The 19,648-nt window shown below is 40.0% G+C and overlaps 1 protein-coding gene across 3 annotated transcripts in view; it reads right to left on the reverse strand.

Annotated features, from left to right (window-relative positions):
- The window catches only part of Nell2 (neural EGFL like 2), a 285,634-nt gene that overhangs the window by 123,020 nt on the left and 142,966 nt on the right, over positions 1-19,648 (reverse strand). For all 3 annotated transcript variants that reach the window (XM_076911953.1, XM_034517056.2, XM_034517055.1), the window contains exon 14: positions 3,722-3,847. In XM_076911953.1, coding sequence (XP_076768068.1) covers positions 3,722-3,847 — 126 coding nt within the window. The remainder of the gene's footprint in view (positions 1-3,721; positions 3,848-19,648) is intronic.

The following is a 19,648-nucleotide window of genomic DNA, read 5'->3' on the forward strand; positions in this document are numbered from 1 at the left end:
AAGTCTACAGAGTATGTGTAACATCATTTTATCTGATGAAGAAATACAAAATTGGGGGAGAGAAAAGAAAATGACAAAAAAAAAGGTAGGTGCTGTCCAACTTTACGATCTTAGATACTTTGTTATTTTTTAAGTATCATCCAATTAAAAGGTAGAATCCAAAGGAAGTTCTTGTTTCCTGCTCACTTTTCCTCCAGTCCTGTGGTGGTAAAAGCTAATTTTGTCCCATTTGTTTTCATTTGCACGTATAGAAAACCATGGACTAGTATCAGGTATTACAAGCACTTGGAATATCCCTGAGTAGGACTTGGCATGCTACTGAGGGGAACAGCAATTTAGAAAACATACAGAGGGGACACATCAGTGCAGGCTGAACTGCACAGCACCAGGAGGCTCTTCAGTATTCTTGCCTCTTAGAGACTGAAGAAGCCCTTTCTGAAAAAACAGCACAATGTTTATGTAAGTGTTCTTCCATTACATAAAGTATCATTTAGGGGCTGTCTCCTAGAGAAGCCTCAGTAATTCACACAAGATTAGTGAAGGAGAAACATTTAAGTATATACTTAGCATAATCTTGACTTTGCTTCTCAGCTTTTCTTTCTCTTCCTAACAAGAGAAATAAAAGTTCTCCTGACCAAGGTGCCTTGGACTGTGTTCCTCGAGTAACAGTCATGACTACCTTACTTAGAGCAGCCATGGTAACCACAAGGACTTCAAGATTAGCCTATTGAGGCTCCTCTATCGGAGGCGGAGGCGATGGGGAGGGCCATTGACTCTCACCTCAGCTTTCAGACACTTCCTTCCACCTTCCCCAGATAGCTCTCAGAAAGTGCTAGAGTGCTTACTCCTGTATGTACCCCTCGCTTATGCTGCTGTAAATAAGCCCAGTAAACTTGTGTGTGTGTATGTGTGTGCGTGTGTGTGTGTGTGTGTGTGTGTGTGTGTGTGTGTGTGTGTGTCTACTCCAGTAAAAGTTCGAGGTAACACAGGAATGTGACAGAACCAAGAATGGATTTGTGAGGGAAAGTTGTATTGTTACTGCTGTGGGGAATGAGAACTATAAATGAGGCTAAGCTGTCTGATGCGAGAGTGTCTGTGGCTGCCCTCCTTCCTGTAGTGTAGAATGGTGCTCCTTCTTACTGTATTTAGTAGTCATTGTGTCCCTGATATTAGTGATAAGACATGCAACAGAAGCTGAGCCGTCCTTTTAATGTGAAAATTCTGTGGGAGAAAGAAACCCCTATGGGGCTATCTTCTGTGTCTTGTGAGGTAACATGGTCCCTTGATGAAAGTAATTTGCCAAACGCACACAAGAGCATCCTGAGAACCATGATAAAGCAGAGAGCATGCTGCAGTCTGGAAGGAGTAAGTATGGAGCAGGGCTGTAGAGGGGTTGCAGAAGTTGGTGAATGGTCCCTACTTAGGATGTTAACATATGCAGTTGAGGCTGGGTTGTCTGTCCAGGAAGAACTTTCCCAAATATGAAATTACAATCAGAAAAAAAAAAAAACATGAAAATACTCTCCCCCATGCTGGCCTCTAAACCAGCATATAGAGACAGCAGACTGTGGAAGGCTAAGATGATGTGGTGTGGTGACTCTTGATGCCAGCTGGGTTTCTTGTTTGTTTGTTTGTTTGTTTGTTTGCTTGTTTGCTTGTTTGCTTGTCTGTTTGTTTTGTAAAATAGATGGCAGTAGATCTTCAGAGATGCTGCCAGCCCTCTGTAAAACAGCCATTACCGATGCCCCCTTCAAGTGCCAAAGACCACCTAACAAAAACCCCCAACACCAAATATATGAAGTTGTATTTTAAGTTGTTGGTCGGGCTTGTCCAAGAGATTCCCACAACATCTGGGTTATTGCTATTGCCCTAGGTAGATCCCAGAGGTGGATGGTTTAAGTACCTACTTTTGAAAACACCATTCATTTTAAACACAGTACCCAGAGGCCCTGAGCTGGAACTGGCCTGCACATCTCTGAGCATGCCCTTTCATGGTATCAGAAGGCACAATGCAAGCTTCCATGGGAGGGACACAAGCAACAGCCCTACCCAGCTATGAAGCCTGTGATCCACTACAACAACCATAATGAAATTCTCCAGAATATCATAAGGTAAGGCAAAGATGACACAGAATCTGGATGGGAACACCTCCCAACACCTTGCTGTTAAGGTTAAAATAAAAACTAAAGAGCAAAGAGAGATACTTGAGTGGTGGAAAAAAATGTCCCCATAAACCATAAAACTCAACATCAAGGGTGCGCTACGTGTTGGCCAGGAAGCCCTGAGACTCCCCAACCAATACAGACCATCTCCATGGCTGTTGGTTGACTCCAATAACTAAATAGTAAGACCATATTACTGAAAACACTGTGTACTTTGGATATGGGCCATGGGATACCAAGGTGGATTGAGCTGGAAGCTTCTTCCTTGCTGGCTAGCTCATGTAGTGCCAGGAGTGGCTATGTGGACGACTGGGACAGAACTGTCACCAGGGGACCTACTTCACTGCACAGCTTTGTGCTTTCCTATCAACATAACAGAAATGGGGAACCATCTGGTGTTATAAGAGCATTATTGTCAAGAGTGTAAGCAACTATTTTCCACTTGGATTTGAGGTCTGATCAAATTCTCACAGGAGGGAATTCACACTGGGCAGGGGAAATCCAGTGACAAGCCAATGTCTAGCGAGATCACAGGCCAGAGTAGGGAAGGTACTACTGTTGTTGTTGGTATTGACTGCTTAATGCATATGATGTGCTTATCAAATTGTTTCCTAAATATTTGTGGTTATATGTCTGTAAGACTATTGCTGATGCCAGCCTTGGTCAGAGATACTCTCTTCAGTGAATGGTGGTTAGTGTATATACTTTTATTCTATCAAATTTCAGAAGAGTAAGTGATTTTTGTTGTAGCACTGTGGTCCAAGGCCCACAAGTAGTAGAAAATAACCACAGATCCATATCATCCCCTTCAAGACCCAGAGACCATCATGGTAGAAAGACTTTAAGAAGTAAAGAAAGAGTGTCTGGAAATGCTGCATTTCAAGAACAACATCCATTACTATCTTACCAAGGATAACTGGGTGTGTGAGGCTAGAGACCCTAAAGATTAGCTGGACTGAGTTTCCCTAATAGAAGCTGTCAGGGAAAGGTCATTGGACCCACACCTGAAAACCCAGGGACTCTCTCATGCACCTCCATTCCAGCTATACATAATTCTATTCCAGATGCAGATTATATACAGCTGCTCTCAGGAGGTTCCAGAGTGTAGGGGCATGAAATTTTAACTGAGGGGGTGTCTCATCTATGCAGCCATGGGCACCATCCATGCTACAATGAGACTTCTCAGTGATATAGCTGTTTGAAATCACTAACCCGCACTCCTGTAAATAATCTTTCAATCATGCTGTTACAGGCCAAATAAACTCACAGGTTGCCTAAGCAAGACTTGAGTGAGATTGTAACTTTGGTCTGCAGTTAGTACCCTATGAGTCTGAGTAAACATTTGTTCATGTTTCCCCAGGTAAAGTTCATGCAATACCAAGTACTCTACTCTCCAGCACAGATTCACAGTTAAATGCTAGATCAAGATGTAATAATTTCCATTTTAATTTTTTGTTATGCAGAAACATTTATGACACACTTCTCAGAAATTTAAGAAAAAGAAAACTTTGAAAACCTAACAAGACAGGAAGTACTAATAACGAATAGGTATTGCTTACCAGTACACGAGTAATCGTCGATCCTGATGTACCCAGTTTTGCAGATACACATGAAAGAACCAGGTGTGTTCACACACATGGTGTTCTCACGGCAGTAATGACGCCCTTCTGCACACTCATCAATGTCTACAAAGGAAAAGGGGGACAGAGGTCAATGGTGGCCAATATTGGAGAATTTTCCTTGCTACTAATTGAACTGCATTTTAAAAGACCATTCAAAAATATTCCCTTTAATAAGAGTGTTTGATGTTCACAAGACAGAAAGCACGTGTGCTTTTATGAACAGTTCCTTGCCACAGTTTCAAATAGGCCTGCTAGTTTCAACTTGTATCATTATGAATAGCTTTTAAAATCTTCAGTGCATTCATCTACTCATGTTTGATAAACTGAATCAGAAATTACAGATCAGGTTGCCTTAGTATACTGAAATCTTCAGTCACTGAGTCGACTAACTGTTATCTTTGATTCACTGGCTATTTGTACACCTTGGGGAGAACTTGCAAGAGGTAATGTGTACACAGAACTTGAAGGATTTCATTTGAAAGTAAGAATCCAAGAGTACAGGTAACCGAAAATGAAAATAAAGCAATAAGTACCCTACTAGGTGTCTGAAGGCAGGCAGGATTACAATTTGAAGAACAGATACAGATGAGAAATTATGAAATAGTAAAATATGATATGGAAGCTTATATGTGTTAATTTTCACCTCAAGTTGTAAAGTCTAATGGATGTTAAGAAAAGATACACAAGGATTTTAATTGTGAAGAATGTGAATGTTATCAATAAAACTTCCTCATTTAATAATACCCCTTTATATGGAATCTGAAGCACTTACTGAATACTTGTTACTGAAAGCCTATATTCTGAACTGAGGAGATGGCACACTCAGGAAAGTACCTGATGTATAAACATGAGGAATCCAGATCAAATCCCAGCATATCAAACCCCACAGTGCTGTCATATAGCTGTAATGCCTAAGGCTAGTGAAGTGGAATAAGTCAAGCACAGAAGGACAAATACCATATAGTATGAAATGTAGATAGGTTAATCTCACAGAAGTTGAAGAGTATAATGGAGCTACCACACCACACAGAGACTGGGAGGACTAGGAAAATGATGATGAATATTAATGTTACAGTCAGAGAGGGAAAGAAACTTCTGTTGGATTGCCTCACCTTAGAGAGGCTACAGACAACAATAATGAACATTTCAAAAATATAGAAAATATCAAAAAATTTTACCATAAGGAAATAACTGTTTGAAAGTATAAATATATCAACCCGATTTAAGTATTATGTATTTATGTATTAAAATATTTCGTGATATCCCGTTAACATACATAATTCTTTTGCATTATTACATCAGGTAATATTTAGAAGTAAGAAATATAAGCACTAGACGAGCCTCTCTGCCCAGCCAGATCTTGAACATCTATCACCAGGGTTTGGCTTTATGAATCCATCTGATTCTTCCCCCACCCCCGTCAAGTCCTACACCCAGTGTCTCGGCTTAGTCTGTCCACTCCTGCCTGCCCCAGCCCAAACTCTAGGCCTCTTCCAGGATCTCCACTCATTCCCACAATTCACAGGCCATTTTCATAGCACACTGAACTCCACTCAGCCAATCCTGCACATCCTTCTGGGTCTTACTGGATGAGCCGGCCTAGTTTTTTATAACATAAATCCTCCCCAAGCACTATCTGAATGTATATATATATATTTTGACAAACTCCAGGACTACACCAAGATGTGCATGCTGCATGTCAGTCCAGCTTGTGTCCACCTGATTTCATTCTACCTAAGCCATATCCAACCTGTAGGCCTCATTTGGCCCACTGAGCCTGTATCCTAACTCAACTTGTTCTGTACATACCAGACACAAAATTAACAAATGAAGACAATGTGCCTAGATTTCATTTTCAAAAGTATAGAAGGAAGGAAGGAAGGAAGGAAAGAGAGAGAGAGAGAGAGAGAGAGAGAGAGAGAGAGAGAGAGAGAGAGAGGCTATCAAGACAGTAACTCTACACAAAAATCCACGAGACCTTTAGAAATATGTTTAGCAATTAGAATGACCCAGATGAATCCCAGGTGAATTTCATCAACTCCCAGATGAATTGTAGAAGAGCAATTAAAATATTTATCTAATGATTCAAGGATTGTAAAGAAGGCACAAAGACACAACTGAGGAAACTTAAAGAGACTGGCTGAGTGAGTGGCACCCAAGACAACACAAGCATAAGGCTGAAGGACATGAGGAAGACAATTCTGAAGGGGAAAGTAGAATCCAATAAAGACAGGAACATTGAAGAGTACTCAAGCTGAAACAAAAATTAAACTAAAAAACTCAATAACCCAATAAGAAAACTCAAGGGAATACCTTACAAGTCAAATGAAGCAAGCAGAAGACAGAACCTTAGGACTTGAAGATAAAGTAAAGGATCTAGTCAAAATAAGCAAAGAACATGAAGTTTTAATTAAAAACACAGGAAAAAACATACAGGAAATGTGGGACACCATGAAAAGATAAAACTTTAAAATTATGTAAATAGATGAAGAAGAATACCAGGCCAATAGCATAGATCATATATTAAACAAGATCATAGTCAAAAACTTCTTAAAACTATCAAAAGACATGTTCATATAGATACAAGATGTACACATCAAAGACCTAAGTCCAGAATAGAAACTGCCTATGTCACATTCATTGTTAGAGCACTAAGCATACAGAACAAATGGAAGAGTGTTGAAAACTGCAAAGAAAAAAAAACCACGGTCACATGAGAAGAAAAACCCAACAGAATAATAGCTGACTATTTTTCAGTTGCAACTTTGAAAGCCGGAAAACCCAGGAACAATGAATGCTAACTCCCAAAAGTCCGTGACAGCCGCATGAGATTATACCCAGCAAAACTATTTGTCAGAAAGGAGACAATTTCTAAGATATGACTAGTCTAATCATATTTTATCCAAAAGATAAAATCTAAGGAAAATACAGGAAGTAATATTTCAGGCTATCGAGAAATGAACATAGCCAGGAGACTGTCAAATAATAGCAATGCTACAATCACTAACACACAAAGTACCACTGAGAATACAACAACAGCAAAAGTCAATAACACAATGGCTATAATTGTGAACTTTCAATAATAACTTTAAATATGAACAGCTTCAATTCTTCAATCAAAAGATACAGACTGGCTGAATGGGTCAAGAAACAAAATTTGTATTATCTGTTGCCTACAAGAAATGTATCTTATCATTCCAGAGATTAATCACCTCAGAGTGAAAGGATGGACAAACATACTCTAACCAAATGGGACCAACAAACAGGGAGGTGTTACTACCCTAATATATTAAAAAATAGACTTCAAACTAAAACTTATCAGAATAGCCATAGGAGGATATTACATCCTAATCAAATGAAATAATTAATCAGGAAGATGTTTCTATCCTAAATGTACATGTGCAAAATTCCGGTGTACCCAATTTCATTAAAGTGAACTATGGGACTCAAAGTTACAGATCAATATCAACAATTATTAGCAGTTGACTTCAATACCTCAGTTCTTTCCAAGAGACAGCTCATAGGTCATCTGCACAAATACACCAAAAAAAAAAAAAAATAGATAATGTCACACATTACTAAACATATTGACAGAGTGTTTCATGAAGACACCAAAAAAAAAAAAAATTTCTAGTAAACATACATATTTGTGGAGATTAAATAACTCACTACTGAATGATTATTGGGTCAAAGATGAAATCAAGCGATATAAAAAAATTCTTAGAACTAAACAAAAATTAGAACTACATTCTAAGTATCCATCTTTCTATCCATAGATGAGTCTAGTTCTCACCCCTCATCAAAGAAGCTTTTCTTTGTAACATAAGTAGACAATTACAGGAAACCACATCCAATCACAATGCAGGGAATACAAGGTCTTGTGATGCCCAGTCCCAGATGACACATCTACAGTACAACTCCTGTACCTAAGACTCAGGGATTTCAAAAAAGATGGGACTGAAAGATTTCAGTAGCCAAAGGAACAGGATGTTTGCTGTGAAGTTTTATTGCTTAGAAATGCCCATAGATGCTACACCCATTAACTCTCATCAACATGGCTGCCCATACAAGATCTGAACACAATGGTACCAATGGACATGCTAACATGGAAGGACAAAAGCCCATGAGGCCTCCATCCTAGACAAAGAACTACAAGCAAGTAATGCTGAGAACAGGAAAAATAATCTTCCTCGGGGAAGATGCCCCAAGAAGCTTATTTATTTATAATCTCCCAATTAATTATTCAATACAAAGTGGTCATCCCTGAGATTATATGCATTCAAGTCCCAGTATACAGGCTAAGCACATAACAGCACCAAAACAAAAAATGTACAAATGTAGCTTAAATCCTTAAGCATCAGCCTGGGAATGAACTCCATGGTGAATAGTAAGAAGTCTGTGTGCACATTGCATTGTCAGATTTAATTTGCAGAATGGAGGAGCTAACAAAGGAGAGTGTAACTGTGAAAACACACTGGTCATCACAAGTAGGAGTTACTCCTCAAACAAGTGGAGGAGGTGGGGCAGCAACTTCAGTGGCCAGAGCCAAACCGTACAGGCCATAGCTGGAATAGGGTCCTATATAAGTCTTTACAGAGACAGCATCCTATAGAAAAAGCCTGTTTCCAGACAACTTGCTACCAAGCTTGACAAATCAGTGAGAAACATCCTGAGAACACTTAAAGCATTATGAACTTTGATTATGCCAAAATCTTGTGGGACCAAGTGAGCAAATCAGACTGTGAATTGAGATTAATTTTGTTAGTGTGATCCTGGAACACCACACATGGTAGAAAATGTCAGTTACAGGCATAAATAGGTATGACTTGTGCAAGGGTAAGATGACCTAAATACAGTCATTTTACCGCGGTTCCCCCTGGGACTCCAACCCAGAGAGATGAGAGATCCTGACCTGCCCCATTTCCGTTTGTGGACTCTTCCGTTTTAAGCTATCAAATGGCTAAATAAAACTCAAGCAAATGTCGATGTGGGACCATAAAGCAGAACCAAGGAGCTTATTTAATTGGAGCATTTAGGAACTTCAGTCTGAATGTTACAGAGAGGTTGAGTCTGCGTTCAAAAGCTAGCAGAAGGTCAGCTTGGGCAGAGTCCTGAGGGAAAAGATCAGACTCTCTCCAGCACTGCCAATACAGCGTGCTTTGCACGGTTTTCCTTGCACCCTGATTTCAGAGGGAGCCCCACAAGGCTGTGTTTAAGTACTAACACTGCATTGATGTGGACAGACCCTTGCAGACACACAATGGCATTTGAAAAGCAGTCCGGCACAAAACAAGTGCAAATTTGGTCCACGGGATATTCTAGCTTTAAGAACCAAATTGAATGAGCCAAATACTCAGATTCAACGTTATTGTGCATAAATTGATCAAACGTCTTCTAGTAAGAAATTTTAATTGGGTTTTTTTTTGGGGGGGTCATGTTTTGGTTATCTTAAGTACAGAACTATGATTACAACTTCCACTAAACAGGGAGAACTGTAGTGAGAATGGGCTGCCAAATGGGAATATTAAAACAGTAGCTGGGCATACCAGGGTCTAAAAAAAAAAAAAAAGAAAGAAAAGAAAAAGAAAAAAAATAATAGAGTGCATTCATTGCTCAACAGTGTAGTGCTTAATGCCTCTTCCAAAATCGGATACCAAGAAAGTTAGCACCTAGATTCTGGGGCTGAGACGACAGCTCACCTTGGAAGAATGGGGCATCAATTCCCAGAGCCCCTGTCAACATCAAGTAAATAAACAAGCCAGGTATGACTGGCAAATGCATGTAATCCCAGCACCAGTGAGGCAGAGAAAGGGGGATCCCTGGGGCTCACTGCCAGCCATCTCAGGGTAAACAGTTGAGTCCCGAGCCAGGGAGAGACCCCCATCTCAAACAAGCAAGCCAGGAAGGAAGACAGCTCCTGAGGAGCAACATCCCAGGTTAACCTCTGCTCTCTGCACACACCTGAATATGCACCTCCACAAGAGTGCTTACAGGCACGTGCACATGCACACACAGACACACACAGACACACACAGACACACACACAGACACACACACACACACACATACACACTGAAATACATAGGCTTGCAAACCAAGAGAGCAGAATCATGCCATTATTAGCTCATCCCATCAGGTGTCTCGTTTGATGCTAGCATTTTGCTAGCAGAATTCTAGAGAGCAAGATCTCTGAGTGTCCTGGTTCCTTGACAATGTGTGCTATGTTCAAATAGTTTTCTTGCTATAGATCTACTTCCTCTTCACTATGCGGATCAGCAAACTTCAAGCTCTCTGAGAGTTGTTTATCTTTAATATTCATTTTTATTCATTGAGCATCAGATGGACATGCACTGGGTTCCAGATGCTGCATTGGGTGACAAAGACAAGTTTACCTGAAGAAATTCAACCATAAGTAAATGCCAGTGCTGTGAGTCTGGCAAGGAACACAACAGAAACTTGGGCAGCCTTCACTGAACGGGGAGCAATGGGCTCCATTAACAGAAGTCCAGTGTTTGTACTGAGCACCTGTTAATGTACCTAGGAATGTGTACTTGGCAATAGAGATGACTTTATATTTTATATAAACTTGAGAAAACCAGAATTTATTTATGTGAATAGTGGCACCAGGTCCTATACATACAATATCAAATTTTAAAAGAAATCCAATGAGGGGAGACAGTCAAAGAAAACTTAAGGATGGGGTCAGACTTAGGTGCATTTTGAGATGATGGTGGCTTCAAGTGAAGGGTTTCTATGGAAAGTGCTGTCTGTCTGTCTTCTTAACATTGAGCTACATACTGCAGCATGCAAGCCTGCGGCCGATAGCAGAAAAACTAATGTTTTCATTCTATGAATTTTTTTCTTAACAATTTAATGCAAGTCTTAGTTTTAGGTGGTTGCAAATTTTAAGGTACCTCCCCCAGCCTGGATTCTCTGGCATTAAGAGGTATCTATTGCTGTATGATGATGCATCTCATGTCTATTTTCAGTGGAATATAAGATTTGAGGACACTGAATTTGACCCGGACGTTGGCTGGCCCCAGCTGTATATCTGTTGGATGAGTCAATAAATCTTTTTCAATGCTTTTCCCCTTAGAGGTGAAAGGGGAAGCATCCTCTTTCTCTTGGTCTGACCTGAATATCAACTTGGCAGTGATCCCACATTGTTCCAGGGACAGATCTAGACAGTCCCCTGGATGTGGCTTTCTGTAGAAGGGGCAGGCACACCCTTTTGTCCTCCTTGCATGTGGATTGACCCTCAGTTGAGTGGGGAGCCTGGAAGGGTATCCACTGCCAATACAACTAGCAGCTCATCTCCAAGTCCTTAATTCCATCATCACAAGCTGATTTCCAAGTCAGTTCCCATTGTTCAGGGTTTCAGTTCTAACAAAGGGAGAGCGAACCAGATGGTTGTGGTGGTTTCTGCTTCTCTGCAGTTTTGTTAGACAGGGAGTATGTTCCATTAAACTAAAAAGTAGAAGAAAACAATGTTTCTGGTACTTGAACACTTTCTCTTGGGCCTGGGAACCTTAGGTGATCTATTTTAGAAACAAGGAATTTAAAACCCCCCTTTCCCTATCTTCAAGCTGATATAAAATCTGTAATAATTCAGAAACACAGAGCTTTAGAGCTGAGATGAACTTGATAAATTATATAACTCAACTGGAATAATTATGCTCAAAGAGACAGGCAAGGGAAGCTAAAGACAAACTGGTTGGTAGGGCTCAGATCTGAAAACTCTTGTGGGCCGTACTGAAGAACTGCACCTTATCACATGTGAAATGGGAAAGCTTAAAGGACAGGGTAATTGAATCGTGTCTGTGGCTTTGGAAACCCCTACCAGCACAACTTTCAGGCACAGTTAATGAGTGAGAGGCACAGAAAGAGTATTTCTAGATTAAGGTCCAAAATGAATGTTCTTTCTGGCCTCTGGACTTGTTTCTGAACTAAACCCGGAGGCAGTGAGCACTTAGGTCCCCATCCCCCACCCACATTTCCCCATCCCCTACCATTCTACCTTCTCTCTTGAATGCCAGCAACACTGCTCTTTTTCTAAACTGCATTTCTAAAGTGACAGCATTTATCTCGACTTTATCTTGCAGAACCATTGTGTGAGCATTTTAGGGAACACAAAGGGCTTCTTGTTCAGCCAATACAATGTTGAGCCCCTGCAGTTCAGTTCTGAGATGCCACATGTGCAGGAAAAATACAGACCAGCATAGGATATTGTTACACCTCTGCTCAACATCTGTGAAACACCCACTGGGCAAAGCTGGCAGAGAGATCATCAACTTAATTCACAAACTGGAAACAGACTAAGTTCTAAGAAACTTGAATCTGGGATGAGATTTGAGAGCAATATTTGGAGAGATAAGAGTATTTTTAAAAATAGAACATTTGCAAGTCTAAGAAGGCTTCTTGGTAGAAAATAAACCCAGAACAGAGGACCATTTACAAATAAGTTGCTTTGAAGGGAGCTACCAGCATCATACAATGTGGCCACACTGAGGCTATTTGCCAAGATAATTCTTCTATACTAGGAATCGCACCCAACAAAGTGCACATTAAAACATTTTCCTGCAACATACAGGATTTCCTTAGTCACTGCAAAACACTGCTCACCAACTGGTTTCGTTCATTTTCACCTCTCTCCACTCATTATAAATTTCATGATGTATTCCACAAGATAGGAACCCTAGCATTGTATTAGCTCTCTTGTCATCTTTAATTGAACATGTTATATTTGGGATTGAGATGAGAGGGGGAGATAAAATTTGAGGACAGCATAAGAATTATGAAACAATACTTATGGAGAAAGTTAAAAGGAAGAATATTGAAAAGTTGGGGTTCACTGTCATAAATGTTTTATCCATTGAGATTTTACCACTTCCCTCTACATCCAACTAGGACGTCATCATCAAGAACTCTGAATAAGATAAAGTATCAGTATTTGAAGGATCTGATAGGGTTTTTCTGATTAAAAAAAAGACACATATAATAAATAAATCACAGTGCTGTTTGGTAAACAAAGTACAATTTCCAAACCTACTCTTGCAGCAAAGGAGAATGTGGCATCCACACAGAGGGCTACCGGAGAAGTGCAACTGTCCAGGACAAAGGCCAATGAAGAGAGTGCTTGCAGTAGGAGAACTACACACACCACTGGAGAGTGGGAGAGGCTTATGGGTATTCATGGTGGGTCACAGAATAAGTGGGGAGCAGTGTGTAAAAGTCCTATAAAATCTATGAAAGTCCAATGCTACCCTTTAGTTGAAGATTATTTACAGAATTGTCATTAATGACACAAACACATCCCATATATACGCTAGGAAGTTTAAAAGGTATAATGTGTGGCACATAAAGGTAAATCTGACTCCCAGACACTCGGTTCTCCCACTTCTAAGGCAAGGCACACTCACTGTTACCAATTTCTTATGCAGCCTTCCAGGTGTTGCCAGTGCTTATATAAGTGTGTGTGCATGTGCGTGTGTGTGCATGTGCGTGTGTGTGTGATGTCAATTGCTTATCAAGATCTTTTAGCCATAGGGTATAGAGTAAATCAAAGAACAGTAAAACTTAAAGTAAAGACCCAGGAAGGTCCGCTTAGTGGGTTCAGTTCTGTTTTCACTGCCCATAAAGTGGAGGCAACTTGGCAGAATTAAAAAAACAAACCAAAACAAAACTAGATGCTAAGTTGTTTGTGCTCTGGAATTGACTGGCTCCCTGTAAATTAGTAAGAGAAGCTCTCATGGATGAAGCCCTCTTTCTTCAGCTTCTAACTGAGGGGGTTTAGATTGGGAAGGAACTGGAGAGATGATTACAGACACCATGGCTTTAGATTGCTGGATTTGAGGGCCAGGCAGAAGTGTTCAATGAGACAAGTGTGCTCACATCTCACTCAGCAGGAAGAACCTAACTAGAGCCCAAACTTTGAAAGTCACATACTATACTGAAGTAATTAAAGGTGCGTCTCATCTCGGGAAGCATCACCCAGGAAGAAGGCATGAATGAGGAGGAGAAGCCCCTAGGGAACTCTGAGGAACATGACCTCATAAAGAGAAAGGAAAGACTTATGAGGATCAGGCAGTCAGCAGCAAAGCCAGAAGGCTGCAGACATAAGGCGAGCCCTGGCAGCAGCCAGCACCATCACCAAACACAGCCTATATCTATCTACAAATGCCTTTCTCCCAAGGTGGAAATCACAATGCAAATTTCCAGTATCTTTAGAAAATGGTGACTAGAACTATCTTAGCCAGGCTTTCTATGGCTGTGATATATACATGACACCAAAAGTGACTTGAGGTAGAAAGGGTTTATTTCAGCTTATAGGACATAGTCCATTATGAAGAGAAGACAAGGTAGGAACTAGGAGACAGGAATTGAAGCAGAGGCCATGGAGTAGAGCTGCCTATGGCTTGTTCTGGGATCACATTCAGCTACGATTCTTCTATCAGCCAGGCCCACCTGCTCATGGGTGATGACCCCCACAGTGGACTGGGCCCTCCCACATCAACTATTACTGAAGAGAATGCCTCACAGACTTGCCTAGGCCACAGTATTATGGAGATATTTTCTCAACTGGGTTTCTCTCTTCCAAGATGATACTCGCTAACTTATGTCAAGTTTACACAAAACTAAACAGTATAAGGACTACAACCTTGATCTACAGCCAGGGATCTGTGTAATAGAAATTTAACTCAGAAGATAACTATATAACTAAGGAAGATTGTAAAATCTTCCAGTAAGGATGGTGAAGAAGGCACTCAAAATATAAATGGGTAGCATCAGCTTCGGGTCCACTCTGGATGTCACCATAAAACAGAAGGCAATATGTACAAGATACATAGAGGAAAGGTGATGGGATTTGCATCCAAGATGCTATGTGATGTCTCTCCTTAACATCACTGAAATCACTCTCTCACATGTTAGAAGCTGCCTAACATCCTTCAACATATTTCTTTCCCAAGTAAACGATGGATTATAATACTTGCGACTCAGAACTCAGATCCATAGAAAGCAGTATCATAAAGTCAAAATAAACAAATATTTGAGGGAAACAGTAGTCAATAAAGTTAAATACTGCCTAGAGGCCAAGCAAGATAGTGACTAACAGGTAACTGGTCTAATAATACAGAAGTTACTGTAGGCCCTGTGAGACTGGTTTCTAGGGGGACAGAGGGGATTGGAAAATCTAGATAAACAAAAAAAGATGTGGAAATTTCTGGTTTATTTGAAGACTCAGTTCTGTTATTTGATTTTTTTCTGGAAACTGTCTTATGAGAGGATGTTTTTGCTGAAGAAGGCACATGGGAGGATTTTTGCTGAGGACAGGCGTGTGGTGTTTTTCTGGAGCTGCCTGGGAAAAACACATATGATGCTTTGCTAGAGCAGATGCTGGGGAGAACATGTGATGTTTGGAAAAGGTATAAATACAACCCACCAGACAGAGGACGACACTGTGTGGTATTGGTTCTCCTTGCCACTCTTTGCTGGTCATCATTGGTTGTGACTTTGTAGACAGAAATGCACCAAAGAAATTCTGGTGGTGTTCCCAAGCCTTCTTGCCACTTCTGCAGACTCTGGCCAATTGGCAGAGCTTCTCAGATTTGTCTGGACCAAACGGCCATTGCTGATTCATGAATGGTGTTTGCAAATGGATCCACCTACTGCTACTGATTTAGGTGAACTGAACTATTAATATCTTGACAACGCAAATTGCATTCACACCAAAGGACTATTTCTAAACAGGCCCACATCCTCCTCTGCCTATTAACCTTTCCTTTCCACTACCTCTGGTGGGTGGTGGCCTAGAAGGGACATTAAAGCATTTAAGTAAACTTACTAAATTATGTTTTGAAAAACAGAAGCCTACAGGAGAATGTCTAATTTGAAGAAATAGAGATAATAGGAATAGATTACCAATTGAAGAAATGTAGTCAGGAAGGGGAAGAAAATTAATGTCAAACAAGTCAGAAGGGCTGTGGAGTAAAGAGCACACCGTGATGCAGGTGGGAAGGACAAGCAGAGAAAAGCAGAAAGCTGAGATTGAGAGGCAGCGATTATATGATTGTACCAAATTTCCTCTGAAGACAGAGATGTGGTTTTTAGATGGGTCTGTCACTCATGGGAGAAGGAAGAAAGGGCAGGGGTGAGTACTCAGATGGCTGAAATAGAAAGAGTAGACGAAAGATCTTATTGTCTATCCAGAGAATAAGAAGGGACGGCCCCTGGGGATGGGGAGGGTATGGAACACTGGATGTGGGAAAGGAAGTAAACTGAGCTGGAATTTGTAGTGCCATTGCCAGGCTTAGGCAGAACCAGCCAGGGTGTGTATCAGTGTGTGGACGGCAACTGAGATCTTCATGACTTTCTTGTTGCTGATGTTGTTTCTGAATTCTGTATTCATTAAGCCTTAACCCTACCGCAAACTTGTGTCCTAGAGGCCGCAGACAGTTGCCTGCTTTCGCAGCCAAAGAACACAGGCTGTATTACAAGTTCCTCAGAAGTCATTTGCAAGTTAGTGATGATAAAGGTGGGGTGGGATCAACCAACCACATCCCACGGTTCCTCTACAGTGCAGTCAGTTCTTCAAGTTCAATCCAGTAATTTCTAGACCAAGCTGACTATTACAAAGAACACCAAGGTATGCCCCGTTTGTTCCTTTCTCTAGTTGTTCTCTGTCCAGTTTAAACTGGATTCACATTGCCAGGCTGACAAGAAGTCTTTGTCCCACATTTGTCATTTCCCTGACCTCTCTGCCATGCACTTCCTGTGTATGCTTCTTTATGGCTGGTTAGTTGTTTTCCTGACTGGATCCAACTTGCTTCCAGTTAAGGAACCTCCGGCTCATCTGAGATATTGCTTTGTTGTGCTGAACTTTCCGGGTTCATCAAGAGCAAGATCATTCTTTCCAAGAAGGCGTATCTTTATCTTTAAATACAAAAACCAACTTGACAATTATATATTTGTTTGCCAGATGACAAGGATCTCAGTCCTTACAACATTGAAATTGCTGCATACTGGGAGTCACTAAACTGATCAGAGCCTTTGAGGAACAATATGGAGACACTCCAATTCCCACCGGCTCATGTAGACATAAGTCACTGACTGAGCAGCACTGCTAAATTTGGCAATTTTAATCAACTTTTAATGTCATCTGGGAATGATGATTGCCCAACAAATCAGTACACATAGGTAGCAATAAAATGGTGGTCCCTCTTCATCACACTTCTGTCCGAGGTATGAAAACAAAGTTTAATTTAAACACATAGTTTTTTTTTTCCAAGCCCATCCTCCATAGGAAAGAGCAATTACTTGGAGTGCAGTTAATACAGAATTAAGATGGTTTATATTTAAAGGAAAAACAAATAACTCCTTATATATTATTAAAACCCAGAGGTCTATTTTTATATCACGACGATGAATGATGGATAAGGGATAGAATTTAGACTTAGCATGCCTACGGCTGTTCAGCAATACTCTGTGCTCATTAAAGGCAGGCAGCACTGGTCTCCCAACTGTCCCTGTATCAAAACACAAAGGACTCTTCCTGTGGAATACATACTGGCCTAATCAACCTAGTGCCCTCTCCATCACACAGATCAAATCTGTTGTTCTGAAGCTTTCGTTTTGTCTATATCTGCTTCCTGCCATCCAGTTCTTATTGCTCACAACTTGTTCCTAGTTCTATTTGTTGCATAAGCACTGAAATCAACATGGACGCTAATGTGACACACCAACCATCTTTCTTGTCCCATGTCACCTCTTTGTGTGACCTGTTCTCATTTCCAGCTTTATTATTCTGTCACTGGCCATGGCCAAGCACCGACCGTCATTGCCAACCCGTTTTTATTAACGAATGCCGTGGAGAATATAATGATCATACTATATGTTAAATTTGATTCTTTTTGAAAACTCATGAATAAAGAGAGGGAAAGAATTGTAAAGGGAATATTAATAGTTCATTTCAAGAAACCAATTGTTAATTAGCCTCAAGCATATTTAACAAATGTACGTAGAACATGTGACTTGGTTTCTCTGAAGGGAAGATGAAGCTGGCATTTATAATTTAATCCCTCTGCATACCCTATCTTCAGCTTAATAGCACTGCAAAAAGACTTTTCCTATAAGTTAATTTTTAAAATTATTAGTCATATGTTCTGCACATGTCACTTCAAATGGATTCTATTCTGGGAAAGGGCTTTTTCTCCTTTAGAAATTTGCATTTCTATAATAAAAAAAAAAAACCAATGAATGACTCTTTATATAATACACCTGCAACTGATTTGTTTAGAATGAATTGCTAAATTCCAGCCAGAACTTTTCTCTCTGGTTTTAGTAAATAAAATATGCATAGGTAATTATCAAGTTTTTAACCTATTTCTTTACACATGCACACACATATGCAAAAATGAATCCCTGAGGTTACATTTAAAGATGATTCATAGAATTTGCAAAATGAACAAATTATATATGCTCTATACTCAAAGACAAATTACAATATAATTTGGACCAAAAGGGAGTTTGACACAGTAATCTGGCCATAGAAGCCATCTGTAATAAATTAGTTACTGAAATAGCTAAGGATCTTAGTAGAAATAGTTTCAAGTATGAGATGATTTTACCATCTAAACTCTAAAAAGAATATTTTCTCAACTTCTCATTAGTGATAAAACATTTTAATTCCCAAAATAAAGTGTTGCATAATGTCACTCACATTGGAATCAACAAATATCTGTGAAAGTATAAATTGAATGACAAGCTTTTACCAAGAACTTATCTTACTGGAAGACATTTTTCTAAAATTAGTTGTGATTAATTTCTTCCCTAAAAACCTCGTGAAACAAATTCCTCCTCATAAACAAAAAGATAAACAGAATGAGACTCGGACATGCCAAGTGCCCTACACACGCTCACTCAGTAACTAGCCAGAGTAAGAGCAAGTCTTGGCCAACTTCATCAGAATTACAACCATTTGTCACAGATGGAGAGATGTTAGTTATTTGCATAAACATATTATGTGTATTTGCCTACTAAATACTTACACTTCTTCTGATATATTCATCTGCTATGGGAAAAATAAAATTATGAAATTTGCAAATAAAATGGGTGGAGATAAAAAGAAACACAGAAAAGGAGGGAGCTCAGAACCAGAAAGACCAATGCCACATGCTCTATTTGTGATCAAGTTCAAATCTCCTGTTTTGTGGTTTTTTATTTTTCCCATCATTACACTGTGATTTTTTTCCCATCACAGAGCATTCAAAGTAGCTCCAAGAGCCCCAGTAGCCCTTATGTGCTGATGGATAAGCCATCCTTCACCCTTACATAGAACCAAAATCCCCCAAGGAAATCAAATAGTGGAACCAGGCACTTGGAGTGGGAGTCAGAATCAAATAAAGCCATTTTCATTTTCTGTACACAGTTTAAACCAATGACTCTCGACTGATGGAACTTTGGCCCTTGGAGGAAATATGTAAAGTCCTGAGACATTTCTGGATATCACAGATGTCACAAAGGGGGATGAAGACTGTCACAGGAGCTACTGGCTACTGGGGGTTAGAGACCGGACCTGCTGCTAAACACCCTACAATCACAGAGCAAGCCCACCATGAAGAATTTCCAGACCAAAATGTCAACAGTTCAAGCGAAAGACCCACTTTAAACTGAAACCACTCTGTTATATAAGTTGAGTAATCATTCTTCTTAGGCAAAGCAAATTAAGAACTCAAAAACAATGATTTTTTTTTTTTACAACCCATCCTTAGAAGGATCTAGATGCAGAACATAAACAGAATAGACTTTGTCTAACTTTAATCTGCATACGGATCATTTGGGAAACCTGAAAACATTCCAAGGCTCACA

Source organism: Arvicanthis niloticus, chromosome 13 (assembly GCF_011762505.2).
Source record: "Arvicanthis niloticus isolate mArvNil1 chromosome 13, mArvNil1.pat.X, whole genome shotgun sequence".
Lineage (NCBI taxonomy): Eukaryota > Metazoa > Chordata > Mammalia > Rodentia > Muridae > Arvicanthis > Arvicanthis niloticus.